Source organism: Lissotriton vulgaris, chromosome 8 (genome assembly GCF_964263255.1).
Source record: "Lissotriton vulgaris chromosome 8, aLisVul1.2, whole genome shotgun sequence".
NCBI classification, from domain to species: Eukaryota; Metazoa; Chordata; class Amphibia; order Caudata; family Salamandridae; genus Lissotriton; species Lissotriton vulgaris.
Window position 1 is genome coordinate 150305466 of NC_141696.1, and position 20583 is coordinate 150326048.

The 20583-nt window shown below is 43.1% G+C and overlaps 1 protein-coding gene across 1 annotated transcript in view; it reads left to right on the forward strand.

The window, feature by feature from the left end:
- Window positions 1-20583, forward strand: part of KLHL35 (kelch like family member 35) — a 67542-nt gene that overhangs the window by 39634 nt on the left and 7325 nt on the right. Inside the window, exons 4-5 of the mRNA XM_086933860.1 lie at window positions 2335-2523; window positions 9590-9778. Of these exons, the coding sequence (XP_086789986.1) occupies window positions 2335-2523; window positions 9590-9778 (378 nt within the window). The remainder of the gene's footprint in view (window positions 1-2334; window positions 2524-9589; window positions 9779-20583) is intronic.

Genomic DNA, 20583 nt, shown 5'->3' on the forward strand with positions numbered 1-20583 from the left:
ATGAACCCCAAACTATAAGGAGCAGAAACAAAAAGCTTGAGTGTGGCTGGAGTGCCGGAAGAATGACCAACAAAGGGGAGAGGAAGGCAGTCTACAGAATCAAGACTCAACATGAACACCGGTCTCCAAAAGTGGCAAAAAAGCCCAGATGAAGCCATAGTCAAATGGAAAAAAAGGTAAAGGGGATGACCCTTCAGGCCTCAACCCCTGGGTGCTGGACCAACACCAGAGAGGAGACCACCCAAAGGCCAGTCTGAACAATATGGAAACACAGCAAGAAGTAGAAGCGTATACAGGACAGGAAAGCAAATGGAGCTGCACAAGCAAGTGGCCAGATAACCTGTACAATACGAACAACTACAGTCAGTTTGTCTGAAGTTACTATCCCAGGGCCAAGTCCAAGGGCAATGCCCAATTGAAGAAAGTAATCACCCCAAAAAGAAGGACTGTTCAAGCAGGATCAGATCCCCACTGTGCAAGCCTGCACAACAGAGCCAACATAGCCCAGTCCCTCATGCAAGAAGGTCCTGTCTAAAGAGAGACAGGGACACAGAGGAAGACAGAGGCCCAGAGCTGGTCCATGACACAACCAGGGATTGTCCAATTCAACAATACCAAGGCCAGCCTATCCATGGAGAGACAAGAGCGCATTGACTAGAAATTAAAGATCTCAACAAGGCTACAAGGCAACTCAAGAGGGAAGCAGCAGCCACCAAAGTAGCTCCCAAATGGGTCAGTGGCACCCCTATCACAAAGGAAGGTGAGGAGAATCCAGATAGAAGCATAGGGACACACTACCCTGCTCAAGAGAGGTTCACCCTTTGGAACCCCAAGTTTGGAACAGAAAATAAAGAAAGGACACAAGAGGACAATCCAGCACACAAAAGTCCAGAGCAAAAGTAAGAGCCAGAGAATGCCACATCAAATAACATGCAATCCGGAGGAAGCTACTAACTACAGAAGCCTTGCAACAGATGCAATGGTTGTGTAAAAAAACGATTGACTTTTTGTGTGCATGTGCAATATTTGAAACACTGTGGTAAAACTATAGTCATCAAAAGGAGAACTTAGGCAGACCACATGCACAGAGTGGAAAGTAACCGCCTGATGCAGGTGGGAAACCAGACTGAAACAGGAGGCATTGAAACTCCCAATGAACAGAGACATCAGAAAAGACCGGAACAGAGATCGCAGAGAGGTGTTCACACCCAATAGTCGCAGAGAGGTGTCCACATCCGACCAGGACCCAATCCCGTGCTACTCTGCAAATGCCTTCTAGAATGGAACAATCAGCTCCAGCCTGGCAGAGATATTACTTCAAAAAGGCCTCAAAATAGCAGAAGAAGGTACAATACAGCCACAGCAAACAAAATAAAAAGAAACCAAGAGCAGTAACAGCCGGAGTCATGGGAAAACAGACATAGGAATTTCACAAAACTGTCAACAACACAAGTCCCCTGTCCAGCTGTGGGGACAGATAAGACCATTGAGACTAGACAGCCTGAGTAACCAATACACGATAATCAAGTATTGACCCTCGAAGGATGGGACGCAGTCCGGTGAGTGAAATACTTTACGTGTGGGACACTCTCCAGGGGAGCCACAGGTTCACAACCCACTGTGTCGACCAGCCATTCACTGGTCTGCAATCCCGGGGATCCTGGTCAACCACCAAAGACACCCTAACCTCTGTCTGGATCAGGTGCTTAAAATGTAACCAGTCAGTTCTTCGGGACAGGGGAAAGGAAGAGAAGGAACCAGGATACAGGCTCAGAGCAGAAGATGTTGAGGATAGGATTTAAGTACGAATATGCTTCACATTCTTGACATGAAGGCGAATGCAGGTAAGGTTGAACACAAAGAGGGTAAAGAGTGGGGAGGCAAAGGAACGATGAAAGAACAGATGTGTGTCAGGAGAAACAGGGAACTGAAAAGGGTGAGAACAATAAATTGCAACTGTGCAAGATTGGATGACAAACTAATCTTGAGGGGAGTAACCTGAAACAACTGGGATATGTTGTCATGTACCTTCTCAAGATCTCTGTGAGTATTATGTAGCAGCTCTACCTCATCGCCCTGGCATGCCCACATCTAACCTGGAAGTGAGAATCATGTTGTTTCTCACACTAGTTTCCATATCCCTGTCTTCCACATTTTCCATGTCTGACCTTCCTTCCTTTTCCTGACAGTTTGGTGCAAACAACACTATGTTGAATTATTCCTTCTGTAAGTCATATTTCATGTCAAGTGTCTAATAAATTCCTTCCTGAGGCCAAGATAATAATTATCCACAAAGGGCATATATTCACAACTAGCGCGCTTCCTCTCTTTCAGCTCTATGCTGTCGGGGGCTTTGATGGCTTCCACAGGTTGTCCACGGTGGAGTGCTACGACTCATTCTCCAACAGCTGGACGTTTATCGACGCCATGTTGGAAGCGGTGAGTTCAGCAGCCATCACACCCTGCATGAACAAGCTCTATGTGATTGGAGGAGCAATGGATGATTACGCCAACACCGACAAGGTATGGACAGGCAGAACATAAGTATGAATATAGAATGTGAACAAATTTTCTGACATTGACTTCCAAAAACAGCTAAAATGATCCTTAATAGTTTGTCTCACAGATTTGGACATATGTGGCCATGATTCTGTCGTATGATCTTTCATGATTGGTTGATTTTCTGCGTCGTAATGATGAATGTTTCCATAACTTTCACACATACAGGTATACATGTGTTCATGTACGTAAGCACATGTTGCTACAAAAGTATAACCAGGTCCACTGGAATTATGTGATTGTGCGGTCATGGCAATTTTCGCATAATTATAGATGTGCCCCATTTGCCACATAATCCATCATTTGGTGCATAAACTGCAGATTAAAAAAAACATGTTTCTAGCTCACATGGTTCAAACGTTACTAAAAATGCAGTGGAACATGTTGCCACGCCGTGGAATGCCCTGTGCAAAGCTGGACTGGTGACTTTCCAGTTGCTTCTTGCTATATTTGGGTGTTAAACTAGTACTACTGAGGTGCAACCAAAGCTCATGCAGTGTTGCCAAGTTAAAAAATTACAAAATAATCAAGTAATACTGGTAGAAAATATGCTGCATTATGCTGCATAATTTGCCTTTTCTTGCCACATAATTTTCTCGAATTTGGCTCTTTCAAACCACATAATTTCAGTGGCCGTGAGTATAATGAAACACATATATATTTTCTGTGCTCCTCCCCAACAATAATTTTTTTAACTTTAATTTACTAGAATTTTAATCCAAAATCCTGCTCTAAACAAAATCAGTCCCAAAATATTGGAACACAACATTTTGATATGCTAGGCAGAAAAGCTAGTCCTTGAGTTGTTTCTTGAGAATGGCCACTAAGTAAAGAGTTGTCCAAGTTTTGGACACTCATTTGGCGGATATTGGGACTCAGAGAGTAAAAGAAGGGAATTGAAAGATGTAAAGATAAAATCGGAACACAAAAAAGGAGAATAGACAAACCCTATGAGCCTGAAAGTGGAACAAGAGATAATGTTAATAGTGTGAATACATATTTCTTACAAAACTTGCAATCCCTTAGGTACATTAAGAATAGAAATTAAAAGATCGTTTAGACATTAAGATGGGAGGAAAAATATTGTCACTGAAACCTGAAAAAATACAAGATTTCTGTAAAAATTGCAGGAAAGGACTAAATAAGGGAAGAAAAATTACATAACATTTGAATGAAAAATAAATACAAATATTTACAGATCTCTTTCCTATATAGTAGACAATCTATACTTAATCCAGCGTACCTGGAGCCACACTACCTCGAAAGTTAGATGGACTGGAGTCCAGTTTTCCCTTTTATTTTATCGCAAGTTAACAGAAGAATATGTTAACAAAAACTCAACACTTCCCAGTATGTATGCCTGTTCTCTCTGAACATATCATTGTATACCACGCCTATAACCCTTCATAAACACTAACTAAGAAACCCCAAATCTGATGGATACAGAGTGCACTGTACAGACTCATGAACCGAAGAAAGCAGTAGATATCTGCTTAGCTCTTGTATTGCCTTGTCTAAATACAAAACAGAGGCTCAGGTATTATTTGGATCTTAGGACGCCCATATACATGTGAATCAGTTAACTCCAAACTTTGTGGCTCAGGGAAAATATGGACTGACCTCATCAACATCATTGCATAGAATGAAAGTAGATAGATGAGCCACTGAAAGGTCAGGCCAGCCTTTAACAAGATGCTTGGACCCATCTGTCTCAGCTCTAGACCCTGTGGGATCCTCGAGCCAAAAACAAGCAAAGCATATGTGTGGTTTCCACAGTCCATCAACTTATCTCAATTAGGAAGCACCCCTACCGCAGCAGAGGAAAGGCTTTGTTTATATTGCAGAAGGGCTGTTAGTGAATACCTTGCAAAGTGCTGTGAAAGTGCTTGGAGTGGCTGAGATGCTAATGATCTTTCTACAAGCAGTTTCACAGCACTCTGCAGACTCTTCATGGTCATCCCATCTAAACGGCCCCACCCAGCCAAGGGGGAATACAAATGCAAAGTCCACACAATTTGCTCGCGGTGTGAAAGCCTGCAGGCAGTCCAGCTCTGTTATGTTATGTTATTTGCATTTTAATGCGCACAGCTGCTCCAGCGAAGGAGCGTCCTGGCGCAGGGAAAGGTAGACACAACACAACACTAGATCCAGTAACAAAAAGCAGAAGCATTAAAACAGGGAACAATTTAAAACAGGAAGGTTTTCAAAGCCCTACGAAAGGATATTAAATCATTCAAGAGGCGGATTTCCAAGGGGAGCGCATTCCAGAGGGTTGCAGCTTTCACGCGGAAGGAGCGACCCCCCATCCGACTAAGTCTAAAACGGGGACAACCACCAAGGCTTGTCCAAGGGATCGGAGTGAGCGTGTGGGAACGTAGGGAGAGATCAGTTCGTTAAGGATCACGGGTGCCAACTCTCTAAGAATTTTAAAAACCAGGCAAAGAGCCTTGAATTGGATTCGCTTGCTTATCGGGAGCCAGTGCAGGGACCGTAGAGTGTTAGAGGTGGGGCAGGTTCGGGGCAAACCTACCACCGCCCTGGCCGCAGCGTTCTGGACTCGCTGTAGACGAAGAATCTCGGCTTGGTTCGCTCCTAAAAGGAGTGAACTAGCGTTGTCCAGCCGGGAGATAATCATTGCTTGAATGACCAGCTGTCTTGTAGGAGCATCAAAAAATCTGAGCAGGGGTCTGAGCCCGCGTAATACTCCAAAACAGCAGGCCGCCACTCTCTTCGTGTGCGTCACAAAGCTTAGCGTGTGGTCAAGCCATACTCCCAGATTCCTGAGTTCCAGGACAGGGGCCGGCGCTGATCCCAGCTCCGGAGGCCACCATCCGTCCCCCCAGTGATCCGCTTCCCTTCCAACGATCATCACCTCCGTTTTTGTCGCGTTCAGCTGGAGACAGTTGTTATTCATCCAGCTGGCCACCTCTCTCAGTCCACTTCGGAACCTGAGGGCGTCCTGCTTGGCATCCCCGCTGATCGTGACCGCCAACTGAGTGTCGTCGGCATAGGAGACCATGGTTAGGCCCCATTGCCTGGCGACCTCAGCCAGCGGCTGCACGTACAGGTTGAAAAGCGTAGGACTCAGCGAGGAGCCCTGAGGGACCCCCAGGTCCAAAGGATGGTACTTGGACTGAAATGGAGGGGTGGCAACGCAGAAGGAGCGATCACTGAGGAAGGAGCGGAACCACTGCAGAGCTGAACCACGAATGCCAATGTCCTGCAAGCGGTGTAGCAGGATGCGATGGGAAACAGTGTTAAAGGCAGCGCTCAGATCTAATAAAATAAGCGCTGCCGTTTGACCTGCATCAAGCACACTCCGCAAATGCTCAACCATTGCCAGAAGGGCCGTCTCAGTGCTGTGGCCAGCACGAAACCCATTCTGCGTGGGATCCAGGACATTAACTTGGGTCATATGCTCCGTGAGGGCCAGATTTACATGGGCCTCCATGACCTTGGCCGGCCACGGGAGCAAAGATATAGGGCGGTAGTTTTCAGGTCTCAGCGGATCCAAAGATGGTTTTTTTAGGATCGGGGAAACCACCGCTTGCTTCCACTTGGCAGGGACCAGGCCGGAAGTCAGGGAGAGGTTGATTATCGAGCATACTACTGTGCGTCCCTGAAAAGCGACATCCCTGAAAAGAGCCGATCTTACCGGGTCTGCAGGCGAGCCAGACTTGACTCGCAGGGCCCATTTAGCAAACTCCTCATTAGAGAGAGTGGGAAGGGAGTGCAGCGATGGACAGTTACTAGAGCCACTCCAGGGAATCACTGGCGACAGTGTGCTCGGAAACGCCTGGTAGATTTTCTTAACTTTGTCCAGGAAGAAAGTGGCTAGGGCTTCGCAGTGAGAGGTGGAGCTGTCCAACTGTGAAGGAACTCTCTTTGCCATCAGGTCTTTTATAGTCTTAAAGATGGTTTTGGTAGGATTGGGGCTATTACGGAATTCGGCTGCGTAAAATGCCGCCCGGGCCCTACATATGGCTCGATGGTAGAGCTTAACTAAGGCCAGGTAGATAGATTTCTTATCTGCATCATACGACTTACGCCACTCCCTTTCTGCCCGTCTACAAGAGGACTTCATTGCACGCAGCGCGCTGTCATACCAGGGGCTAGCCTGCCGGGGACTGGACTTACTGGAGATGATAGGTACCAGGGCGTCCAGCGCTCTGGTAATCCAGTTACAGAACTGGTCATAGCCCGAGGTAACATCCAGCAGAAGACCTAGAGGCTCAACACCCATAATGCGGTGAAGGTCCTCTAACCTGAGTTTGTTCCAGTGGCGTCGAGGTATCCGCAAAGGAGGTGGAATAGTGGGATTGGCAGGAAGGGGGAGCCAAGCAGACACCAGATAGTGGTCAGACCATATCACAGGATCGACCGCCACAATCTGGGCATCCGAGATAGTTGTGAAAAACGGATCAAGAGTGTGGCCAGCCACGTGTGTAGGCTGAGAGACAAGCTGGATCAACTGCAAAGCCTCTAGGTCAGCCAAAAAACCACTGATGGCCAGAGACTCTGACCTATCAAAGTGGAGGTTTAGGTCGCCCAAGATCGAAAAATTTGCACAACCACTAGCCAATAGGCTCACAGCGTAAAATGCACTTCACTAGTGTCATGTGAACTCCCTAGACTCTTCCAGGTGTTGATCGTCTCCTGAAATCGGTCTCTTTGTTAAGCCAAGGGAAGCAGCTAATATCAGCATTGAAACAGAGTGCCTAGCCTTCCCTTAACTTTGCAATTTTTCTAGAACTACTAATGCCCACATGCATCAAAGTCAATTGCATTCGCAAACGGTGCGAATTGCAATTTTCGTCCGTTTGCGAATGCAATTGACTAATTTGGAATGCATCATGCATTTCGCAATTTTTGGAATCGCAACCATGTTGCGATTTCTAAAATTGCGATTGCATTTAAGAAATCGCAATTTCAGATTTCTTAAATGCAATGCATGATCATTTTTAATTGGGAATTCGCAATTTGGAAGTGGTAAATTAGCATGAAGTTGAACTTCATGCTAATTTACAGAAAACTTTCAAATATGCACAAATTGCATTTTTGAAAGTTTTAATTTACACACACACATGCCCTTAGGGCATGTGTGTGTGTAAATTGCATATAAAGTTACATTTCAGGGGTGCACGGAGGGGTTCTTTGGACCCCCCCTGCACCCTTGAAATTGCATTCACATTTTGCGAATCGCAATTTTAAATTCGCAAAATGTGAATGCCTTCCCATTAATTCCTATGGGCCTTTTGGCCCATAGGAATCAATGGGAAGGGTTTTCCTTAATTGCGATTCGCAAATTGTGAATCGCAATTAAGGAAAAATACCGAATCGCAAAAATAAATGCGATTTGTTCATGCATTGCAGTTTGCGATTTCTAAATTGCGATTCCTTAATTTTCGCAATTTAGGAATCGCAAACAGGTGCAATGATGCATGTGGCCGTTAATTGTTTTAAATCTATTTAACATGTAATATCTGAATTTATTTAACACAGTGTATATGTAGCTCCTAAAACAAGAACTACTCCGGGTTAAACTTTGATACAAAATGAGAAAGAGAAGAGAAATTCATCAAGAAACCTGAGCTCAATCCTGGAGTCCCCCCTTGTCTACGTTGTGTGATCCTCGGCATTTACCCCATTTATTTGTGCCTCTTTTTCCTTTAACATCACATTTGACAATACATCTGTTCCAGATGTGCACTGTTCAAAAGTCTCCTTTATATATGTTTTAATATGCTAAAATGCTGCTCCGGCTTATAATTTCAATTTAGTCCACGCATAAGGTGCACATGACAGCTGACTTGGCCCTAGGTTTACTAATAGCATCATTGACAGGTTCGTGGGTGGCATTAGTGTACCTAAAATCATGTTTAGAAACGATCACTTCTAATAAATACCACCTAATGCAGTGATACAATCTAATTGACTAAAGTGAAACGCTTCATTGCACCAACCCACTCCAAGGTAATTACCCTCTTCCCTCTCCCATAACCCATCCATCCTTTAGACCCCAAATATCTCATGGTTCCTAACATTTTTTATAAAATGTATTTGTTCGGAGGGCTGGGCAGCAGCTATTTGCTAGCTGATCACCCAACGGTGTAAAAAGCGCCTCTGTGCACCTAAAATAATATATATTTTTAATTTACCAATCCAAATGGATTTTGTTGTTTGAATCAGTTAATGAAAAAGAAAGCATCTTCATCATTTCTGAGCCACATGCATGCATGGTGATGCATGCAAGGTGATGCATGCAAGGTGACGCATGCACATGCATATCTCACATGCACTTGCCTAGGAAATGAGGAGGCCACTAGCAGTTTTCGCAGCTGTATTTTATTAATTTCTTTCATAATTTTGTCGATGCTGTATCGGATCGTCAAAATGCATTGGCAATTCTAACAAGCATGAAAAGCAAGACCTATTGACTTTGCCCTCCCTTTTTCTTCCATTCATCTGCCACACAGATTTTATTCATACCATAACACTGCAGACTCTGAATTTGAGCACAAACGTGTATCTCTAAAGAACTGGATGACAAAAAGGGAACCCCCAGGTCTGTGGGGGTCTGACACTGGTATGGTAATGAAATGGTGTGATTATCTTTACTGTGGTTTCTTTCTAGACCCAGTGGGTATGCTATCAGTAGTCTGTATTCTATCAGTACTTGCATTTTGTCTGCTGTTGGCAGAGAGTTACAGGTATAGGACTTGCTACCTTGATTTGACATAAACATGTGATACTTTCTTGTTTAAAGAAAAGTAAGTGTTTTCACTTTCTACCTGTCTTCGATGATTACCTGCACATAGCTAGAAATCTCCATATATATTCTGTTTATAAAAGAAAGTTAAGGAAAAGTCAAGTTAAAATTCCTGGGCAGTTGTGTTTTGCTGGTTTTGAGGATAAACATTCAGCGAATTGACCAGGTTCTGGAAGAAGAAAGGTAAACTAAGCTTCAACAAATGCATTTCTTGAATACATGAACATATGTTGAACTGTGGCACGTGCTTCATCCCTCCAGGTCCAGTGCTATGATCCAGAAGAAGGCACGTGGACATTAGTCTCCTCAACACCATTCTGCCAGCGATGTGTTAATGCTGTGACTTTGGACAACACCATTTATGTCATCGGTGGACTCTTGATGAACATCTTCAGCTACAACCCCAGCCAGAACATCTGGATGGAAGTTACAGCTCTCCCTGGACCTCTGGTAAGATGTTAAATTGATCTGGGCGGTTTGTAGTATACCGGGGTGAGCATATTATTGTGCCAACAACCTTTTCAGGAATACTTTCAAAACCCGATGAACATCCATTGCTTATCTCCATTTTCATGTCTCATGGAATACACGGGCATATTACCAAGGGCCTTATCACCGCTTTAGCGGGAATTTTTCCCGCTAAAGCAGCGATAATTTTATCGCCCTATTACCTAGCTGTCGCTAACACCAGTTAGCGACAGCTAGTAGGAGATAGCGATCATCTTGGGGCCCACTTTTCATGTCAGCGATAATTATCGCTAATGACATGCAAAGTGGGCGTGCCAAGATGTTAGCAACTGGAAACAGCCGCTAACATCGATTTCTCCTATTACCTACTTTTGGAAATATTTGCGCTAAGCGCGAAAATCTCCAAAATCTAACGCCTGCCCAGAGCAGTTCTTAGCCATGTTATCCAATGGTAAGTGGACAACATGGCTAAGAGCATTAGCTCGGTAATGCATGAATATAGCGGACTTTTCAGCGATATTCATGCATTTCGGCCGATTTTTATCGCTTAGGAGATAAACCTTGATAATAGCAAGGTTTCTAAGCGATAAAAATAGGCAAAGCACGGCGATAAAATTATAGCAGCTAACCAAGCTTAGCAATAATTATCGCTTATACTTGTTAATATGCCCCACAGTGGCTAAAATTAACAGATTCAAGTAAAGTCAGAAGCAGCCTACAGAAGAACTTCACTGTGCACCCCAAGATTTATGGCATTGTTTTAGAACACAAACTGCTCACTACACCTCCACAATCTCAGATCATCCTGAGATTAACAACTATGTCATGAAAACAAAACGACAACATTGTTAGATTTTGTGTGTACAAGAAGCACAGCTTGTACAAGTAGCACAACTAACTTGGGAATGTTTATTACTCCAGCATAAAGGGCAATGGAAAATATCTGCTGTTTATAAAATAATTGAAACCAGCCTGCCAGCAGATATTCAGCATCACAAGATGAATAAATAACAATATTAAGGAAGTCCAGAGATATGAAGATTACTGGGACATAATAACCAAGTCAAACGACCGGAAACTGTATCATAAACTGAGAGTGGGCTCGCTACCTGTGCGTGGGCTAACACACTCTTGGAACCCAGAAAGTAGTGACAAATGTCCTTTTTGTGTAACGGAAGTAGAAAATATTGAACATCTACTATTCTGCTGTCCAAAGTATTCACTACCCAGAAGAGTCTGGTTAAGACCAGTATGTTGTTTGTTGGGCACTAGATCTGCTATTGCTGCCAGTAGGATTTTGAAAACGGACACTACAGCTTTTATTGTCATCGGTGTGGCAAAGTTCATTAGCTGGGCCTGGTCTATACGTTCCCGTAACCTTAGTCACTGAGTCATAGCTTTTACGTCATCTGTTTTGTAATTGTGTATTGTCGTATGTCGTAGTCATGGTCTTTTTCTGTCCAATTTAATGCTGTTTTACCCAGGTTTTAACGTGTATTGTATTTTTTGTCTCAACCTTTTTATGAAATGTATTTTATGCTTGTTGTATATTGTCTTTTATGATATATATCGAAATAAAGACCTTTTTTGGCTGCTAAACAACAATCCAGTTGCTACACATTTCAGATTGCAATCTTCAGACCCTTAACTTGACTTCCCCATGCCAAACCTTTGCCCTCACCTTCACGAAGTGTAAATTAGATGAAGATGGGGAGAGACCGGGCCAGCTCCTGCTCATCAAATCACAGCCCTCGCCACAGTTATCGTGCCACAATATTATGTTGTGCAATTGTATTTCTACCTGATTCTAACCATAGCAATTATGGCCCTGGAAGGTTGAGAAAAAGTGGTGGACATAGCCAACTGTGAACTGCTAGAAGCCTTCCCTCCTGGGCGTCAGACTATTTTGGGAATTTGGAAGATCTATGTAGAACTGAACAGGTGTGACAGACCTAGGTGTGCCCTTAGGGTTCACCTTGAACCATCTTCCTCAGGAATGACCACAACCTCCCTCTGGACATGGTAGAATTCTTCAGCTTTTCTTGATTGTTGTGCTCATTGATGGTAGGCCTAGTGGAACCTAATGAATGCCACCATGTGTATAGAGCATGCATCAAGGTGTAACACAATCCTTAGGATTTCACTTGTCCTCATGGCTGTGCCTGCATCAAAGTAGCTGCAAATGTATGGCAGTGCAGCGATCCTTCTGAAGGAAGTGGGCGGCCACAGTAGGCCACCCAAAGACACTAATCTGACAAGTTCTAAAGCCATGCTGATTCCTGCTCTGCTAATACCTGCCATTGCACGCCTGACTTACACTTCGGAAGGCTTCCTTGCCCTGGCCTCTGAAGCATGAAGAAAGTTGGAACATTGTGGTGGAGAGGAGGTGAACCTTAGTTTAGTTTTATTGGTTAATGTTGTATGTTCTGTAATCATTCACAGAACTCAAAGGAGGTCTACGTGGCACAGTGGCTCGGCAATGATAACTCCCCACGCTCCCCACACCGATGAGCCAACGATAGCACAACATATATCATTGTGGAAATGGTGTACAGAGGACTCTTCTTGGATGACTGCATTGTCCCATTGAGCTCACGTGGCGATGTGACTAAAGTTACATAAATGTGCTAAATAGCAAGTGAACGTACACACAATTAGTATGTAATGAGTTTTAGGGATAAATGTGCTCCAGCTTCTACAAAATGTGAGTCACTGAGTCAGTTTGCATATTCACTTGTGAGCAGGCAAGTTTTATTCATTTCAATTAGGATCTAAGGGCCAGATGTAGGTAATTTCCATTTACCGATTCCTTAATAGCGATTATTACCGAATCGCTATTAAGGACTCGGTAAATGGAATATAGGTAGGAATCGCTAAAAAATTAGATCCCAGTTCAATCCTTGCTGCAAGTGGGCTGATCTTGTGGGATATAGCCTAGAGCAGGGGTTCTTAATCCCAAGTGGATCCTGTGAGAAGTTGGCCTGGCATATGCTGTCCACTATTCTAGTGGGCACCTTGCACCAGTCCAAACGACCCCTTATTGATGGTAGGTTAAAAGCAACCATTATAGAAAGCTATCCTAGTGGTAGCTGTGGAGAGCAGCCTTCAGGCTAAGTCTTGGAGGAATGTAAAGCAGCTTGTCTGTAATCGCATGAATGACCAAATGAAAGGAGTATATTAGCGATTCCTTAATATTCCTTAATAACGAATCGGTAATTCTGATTCGTTATTAAGGAATACCTAGCCATTCATTCCTGTAGGCCAAAAGGCCCATAGCAATGAATGGGAAGACATTCACTATAAACGATTTGGTATTACCGAATTGTTAATAGCGGGAGGTATTTCAAGGGTGCCAGGGTGTCCAAAGGACACCCTGTTGCACCCCTGAAATGTGCATGTGTGCACATGTGGCCCACTTACAAGCCCCAAGGGCATGGATGTGTGCCACATGGCACATTAAAAAAAGCAAAAAAGTGGCTACTTACCACCAACTTGAAGTTGGTGGTAAATAGCGATTCCTTAAGGCTGCGGTGCATATTTTTTCAGTGCTACATACATTACATAGCTTGTCTGTAATCGCATGAATGACCAAATGAAAGGAGAATCACACCAGGTATATATATAAAATATATGTATTTATTCTAAACACATCCCTCTAATCTCTTTATGAGGCTAAAGGCAAAAGTACATTCAGTAAACTTATTATCACACAGTCAATTACCACAATATACGTTGAGCCGTAGAGGCAGACCAAACCATATATTAAGAAAGTGGTATAAGAACCACGACTTTTCATAGACACAAGGCCTAGAGCCTGTAGAACCGCTGAGGCCACCAGCAACCACCCAAGGTAGTGACACAGGGGACCCACGGGGAACGCGTGAAGAGTGTGAACACAGCCGCGAATCACCATTAACTTCTATGGGGAAAAGACACTTAGGAGAGGACTTTGAGCAAACCACTTTATACTTAAGGGGTTTTCGATCCAACACCCATGGGAGCACTGGAGAACTCTAGTTACCTCACCCAGGGAAGCCGGGTGTCCAGAGGGAACAGAGTCTGGGACACATGCTAGTAACCAGGGGCACGAAAATTGAATGCCCACCGATGTCGGGTGATTTCAGGTGAAGAAGGTGAAGCTTGACTCTTCAGCCATGAGGACCAGGAGGCGTTGACAACAACCAGGATCTGGAATCAAGCTGTCCCACAAAGGATGTCGAGCGCTGCAGTGTCGGTTTCCGTTTTGGACCCAACAAGCCTTGGCAACAGCAACCCACAAAGGAATCAAAGAAATGCTTCGGTGTGGACCAGCAAGGTCTGAGGGACTCACCACTTTGTAGGGAGTCAGGGCACGTCTAGAGCAACTAGAAAAGCCCAAGGAAAATCAGAATGACCTTCGTGGGGACCCACCAGTCAATGAATCAGGGATCACGAAGGAGCCTCAGGTGGAAATGCAAGAAGCAGGCTCACGGAACACTCGTGGAGTGTAGGCCCACAATCTTTGGTGCAGATGGTGCTCGGGGCTTGGGCTACAAGTAACCCAAAGCACAACTTCAAGAAAGGTCGGAAAGTCAATGCACTAGCAAATGTGCACGGTGCCCAGGAGTTCCAGTTCCACATAACTAGTGAGAGCTGCGGGTCCCAGCTTTGCTGAGGACTCGGGGTTTCCTCTGAGAAGTCTGGAAATCCTATTCCTGGGCTGCAAATACTTCAGAGTCTAGCGGGAGCTTCAGAGATGCAGACTAGCAAATGCTTAGTTGGTGCCTGCTTGAGCAGGGGAGTCACTCCTTCACCCCAAGGGAAATTCTTCCATCCTCTAGTCTTTAGAAGAGCATCGAAGTTCCAGGATTCAGTTTCAGAGTTTCGTCCAGGTGTAATCTAAAGTCCTGTTGCCAGGGGTTCCTTACTTATACTGAAGAAATGGGTTGGACATATTCTGGAGACCCACCTATGGGAGGGTCTGGAAAGAGGGGTGGGTACACCCATTTCCTTTGTCCAGTTTCACACCAGAGCAGGGGCTGGTAGCCCCTGCAACTGGTTTGAACTGGGCTATGCACAGGGACACCAAATGTGCCCCCAGTGCTGACTTCAAAGCACTCTCAGAGTGCACCCACCCAGCCCTAATACACTAAAGCCTGTCTGGGAGGTGGTTACACCTCCCTGTGACAGGAAACCTATTGTCCAGGCCTCCCCTGCCGGAGTTTCGGCCAACAGCAGGAAGCCAGACTTGTGTCTGTGGTTGCAGCGGTATGTAACACTTACAACGCAACTTTTACGTCGTAATGCTGTTACAACGCAGCTATTACAACGCAGGATCCATTACATCGGATGCCATTACAACGCATGGCATTACATAGCAGATGGTATTACAACGCATACCATTACATCGTAAGTATTGGTAAGTATATAATTTTTTTTAATTTTATTTAATATTATATAATTGATTTAATTATTATTAATTATAAATAAAAATATTTATTTATGTTTTTAAATATTATAAATTAAATATATTAATTTAAGTAATTTTGGGGTACATGGGTGTTTTTAGGTTTTAGGGCAGGGTTTGGGTTTTGGGGTACAGGGGTGTTTTTAGGTTTTAGGGCAGGGTTTGGGTTTTGTTGTTCAGGGGTGTTTTTAGGTTTTAGGGCAGGGTTTGGGTTTTGGGGTACATGGGTGTTTTTAGGTTTTAGGGCAGGGTTTGTGTTTTGGGGTACAGGGGTGTTTTTAGGTTTTAGGGCAGGGTTTGGGTTTTGGGGTACAGGGGTGTTTTTAGGTTTTAGGGCAGGGTTTGGGTTTTGGGGTACTGGGGTGTTTTTAGGTTTTAGGGTAGGGTTTGGGTTTTGGGGTACAGGGGTGTTTTTAGGTTTTAGGGCAGGGTTTGGGTTTTGGGGTACAGGGGTGTTTTTAGGTTTTAGGCAGGGTTTGGGTTTTGGGGTACAGGGGTGTTTTTAGGGCAGGGTTTGGGTTTTGGGGTACAGGGGTGTTTTTAGGTTTTAGGGCAGGGTTTGGGTTTTGGGGTACAGGGGTGTTTTTAGGTTTTAGGGCAGGGTTTGGGTTTTGGGGTACAGGGTGTTTTTAGGTTTTAGGGCAGGGTTTGGGTTTTGGGGTACAGGGGTGTTTTTAGGTTTTAGGGCAGGGTTTGGGTTTTGGGGTACAGGGGTGTTTTTAGGTTTTAGGGCAGGGTTTGGGTTTTGGGGTACTGGGGTATTTTTAGGGTTTACGGCCGGGTTTGGGTTTTGGGGTACAGGGGTATTTTTAGGTTTTAGGGCTGGGTTTGGGTTTTGGGGTACAGGGGTATTTTTAGGGTTTAGGGCTGGGTTTGGGTTTTGGGGTACAGGGGTATTTTTAGGGTTTATTTTTTTTAAAGTACGACTTTAATTAAATTAAATTAATTAAATTATTTTTAATTAATTAAATTTATTAAATCAAATTAATTACAATTTTAAGATTAATTCAATTATATTAATTAAATTAAATTAATTAAATTTAAATAATTTCTATTATAAAATTTATTAAATCAAATTAATAAAATTATATTAAATTAATTAAATTACATTAATTCCTATTTTAAATTAAATTAAACTTATTTAAATAAATTATATTAATTACATTTTTAAAATTAATTTTATTATATTAGTAAAATAAAATTAATTATATTAACTTAATTACATTTTTTTTAAAAAGTTATACTTACCTATACTTACGATGTAATGGTATGCGTTGTAATAGCATCTGCTATGTAATATCCTGCGTTGTAATGGCATCCGATGTAATGGAAGATGCGTTGTAAAAGTTGCGATGTTACAGCATGCGTTGTAAAATAACGCATTGTAACATCATAGATCCGGTTGCAGCATCCATTTTGTGATGCCAGGGCTCTTTTAAACTATTACCGGTTAGACTAGTGTGTGCATGTCTCTCCCTCTAGAAGGGTGGAATTCTACCCCGCCAACAGGACTGGTGGAGGGGTGGGTAGGATTCCAAAGTGTTTGACACCAAACAAGACATGTTTCCATGCAGCCATTCGCAAGTTAGCATTTACCGCCAGGTTATAATGCACATAAGAGTATATGGTCTGGCTGTATCACAGAACAGCCTCAGTGAATCGGCTCCGAAAGCTGCAGAGAGGCCCAGCTCATGCATGGGCACCCTCTCATACAAAACCAAGCACTCTGCCTTCAGGATTGATAAGGCCTGCCATAGGAGTGACTGATAGGTTTACATGTGTCAGTGATTAAAGGTAGATATAGGTAACCTATATCTTAGTAAGGGGTGCATGCACCACCTTACCCAGGCTGCAGTACCAGTCCTGTGGTGCCGTTTTGGAAGACTTCCCAGGGGTGGCATAATACATGCTTCAGCCCCTGGTAGGACCCTGGGGCACCTATGCCCTTAGTACCTAGTGTACCATATACTAGGGACTCACAAGGTCACCTCAGTAACCAAACTGGAGTGTACCTATAGTACATGCAATCAATTTAGAGAGGAAGCAGCTAGGCCGGGGTCCTGGATAGCAGGGCCCCAGCCAGACTAAAGTAAAAAAACAGTGAAACACCAGCAAAAAGTGGGGGTAACCATAGTAAGCAGATCCTACTCTCCTATAGATCCATTTTCCAGGCCAGGAGACATCTGTTCCTTGAGGCAGTTGTTCAAACAAGACATTCCCTGTGAATAGCCAATCAATCTGACCTGTTTGGTGTGCGCTGAGCCTCCCTGACTTTAAATAAGCCAATGGGGAGGCAGACCAATGTTTTCTGTGTTGAGAGGAATTTTATTTATTTATTCGGTGTTTTATGTAGTGCAGACATGACCCAAGAGGGTAGCAGAGCTCTTCACATTTACATATTCTTAATCTTAGTACAGTAAGTTTGACATGATCCTAATCAAATAACAGGCGTACAACATTTTTAGAGATACAATTGTGCTACACGATCATCAGTATGTATGCATCGATTTTAGAGAGAAAATTTGTGCTTTCATCATCATATATAGAGTCCTGACGATTACAAGCGATCGATTAGTATTAACAGGGTGTGTGATCATGAAAGCAACCAATAGCATTTAGTCAATTGTTAATATGGGAGGAATTTGCTCATAAAAAAGGTCTTGGCTTCTTTTTTTAAAGCTGAAGTGGACACTATTTTTCTAATGCTCGGTGGGAGTGAGTTCCAAATTCTTGGGGCCGATCCAGAGAAAGCTCTGTCATACGTTCTCTTCTTACGGAAAAGGGCAAGGTTTCAGTAAGAGATCTCCATGGCTCTGGAGACTCTGCTGCCTCCTGATAATGTGAATTTCTGGGCTAGGTATAATGGACTTTTGTAGTGAATAGCTTTGTGTGTGATACACGCCATCTTTAGTTGAATTCTTGCTAAGTGAGGTAGCCAATTAAGTGCTTTCAGATGAGGAGTGATGTGGTCAACTTTTCTGGAGCCTGTAATAAGTCTTGTGCGCCGCATTAAGACATGCTTTTAGTGGGGCTGTTGAAATCTTGGGTAGTCCTGCTAGAGTTGTGCATCCATATTCTATCCTCGAGATTACTAATGCCTGGACTGCTATTTTGAGTTCTGAAGTAGCTATGAAAGGTTCAGTTTTCTAAGATAGCTTAAATGTAAGCTGGCATTTTTTGCCATTGTGTTAATGTTGGAACGCAGGTTCAGGTTCTTGTCTAACACAATTCCAAGACACTAGGTTGAGTCTACTAGATCCGGGGTACAGTTTAGCGCAGTGATCAGCTTGGTCTATTCCATTATACTCGTCGGGAGGAGATCAGACGGAATTCTGTTTTATGCTAGTTAAGCTTAAGATGATTAATAGTTAGCCAATGAACGGTCCTTTTTAATGCCTGGTTCATGATGTTAATCTCTTCCATCGAAGAGATCTTGATATATAACTGTGTGTCATCCACATACATGTGGAAGGAGATGTTTGCCTGTTGTAAGATTTCTGTTAGAGGTTCCATATATAGATTGAATAGAGCAGGGGATAGTGTTGATCCCTGTGGTACACCAATAGGAGTTGGGGCTGATGCTGATAGAGTTTGGTTCACCATGAATCTTTGTGATCTATTTTCTAAAAAGGATCTAAACCACTCAAGGACTGTGCCCGCTAACCCTATCCTTTCCTTCAGTCGTTCTAGATTTTTGGCATGGTTTACTGTGTCAAATGCAGATGAAAGGTCAAGAAGAATTAGAAGGCAGTTTTCGTTGCAGTCTTGGACAAGTAGAATGTCATGTACTATGTGAAGAATTGCTGTTTCAGTACTGTGATAAGGTCTGAACCCTGATTGGTAGTCATTCAGAAGTTTAAATTCTGTGATGTGTTGATTTAATTGTTGTTGAATACATTTTTCATAATATAGTTATTCGGGCGTGCGTCGGGAAAAGAAGTCCAAAAGTTCACCAAATGTATTTTCATAGAAATTCTTTTATTTCATTTTCAAAATTGAGAGTTCTTTTACAATCCAACCAACGCATTTCGTTCTCTTTCTGAGAACTTCACCAGGGCTTGAAAATCTCAAAAAATGTTGTTACGTACGCTGCTTACAATGAAATTCATACAGCGAATGTGATTGTTCTTAAGGGATTTCGGTCGATTCCAAATAAAAATTCCAAGTGTGGAATATCTTGTACGTGGGTGCTCTGGAATAATGTATCACCATCAATATAATGGATGGTTCATCGTGATCGTGGAACTTATATAAATTCAGTTATTTCAAAAAACGAGTCAGGGATAATAAGCCTTCTTTTGGGATGTGAGTCCAATCCAGTCCAATTCGAAAAATGTAGCAACCCTCGTAATTACTAGTGGAATCGACACTCTAGATAAGGGGTATGTCCTTGTTCAGGTCCATGCCTAATAAAGGGAGATTGTTCCCATCGGCTACAGTATGCCTTGGACTTACCATTCTTCTAAATTCGCGGGAAAAAGTGGCAACAATAGACGGTTGATGCCATGGCTGATTGCGAGGGACATTTGATTTCAGAACTGGCACGAGGTGCAGAACTGCTTAGTCAACCGTCTTTTTCTTCCTTTTGCATGTCACATTTTTCCATAACTTTAGCAAGCATGGGGATGTTTGTGACTGGACAAAAGTTGTTGGGGTCTGAGGAGTTCTCTGTGGGTTTTTTAAAGATTGGAATGACTTGCCCTGTTTTTTGGCAGTCTGGTAATGAGCCTTGCGAAAGCGAAGCATTAATAATCTTTGTCCAACCAGGGATGAGCAAATGGTTTATTGTGGGCCAGCATTTTGCTGGTAGGGGATCATTGAAATGGTTGTTTGGTTTTATCGTTGAGATAATTTTGGCAATATCTTTGTCGTCATATAGCTTGAAGTCTGACCATAATGCATTGTTTTTAGGTGTTAATAGAACTGGTTGGGAGTGAGGCTTATCTGCAGGGCTGGTATGGTTCTCCACAGCATTTTTTTTGCTGCATCTCCAGGGATTTGGCTTTGGTTTAAAAAAAGGAAGAGAATTCTTCTTAACTGATGTTCGGTCTTGGTGATTTTAGTGCAGTTTCAGCCATTTTATTGGATTGCTCTTTAGCAGTTCGAAGAGTTTCCTTGGTCTGTTTTTTGCATTATCCAGTTCTCTTCTAAAGAAGTCCTTTTTGATTTTAGAATACTTTTATTGTAGGCGTCTTAGTATGTCTAAGTTGTTGTAGATGGGGTGCTGAAGGGCGTTGTTTCCATTTTCGTTCAGATAATCTGAATGAGCATCTTTATTTATTGAGGGATCGGTTGAACCAAGGGTTTTTATCTTTGTCTGGCATTCTTTTGAGTTTTAAAG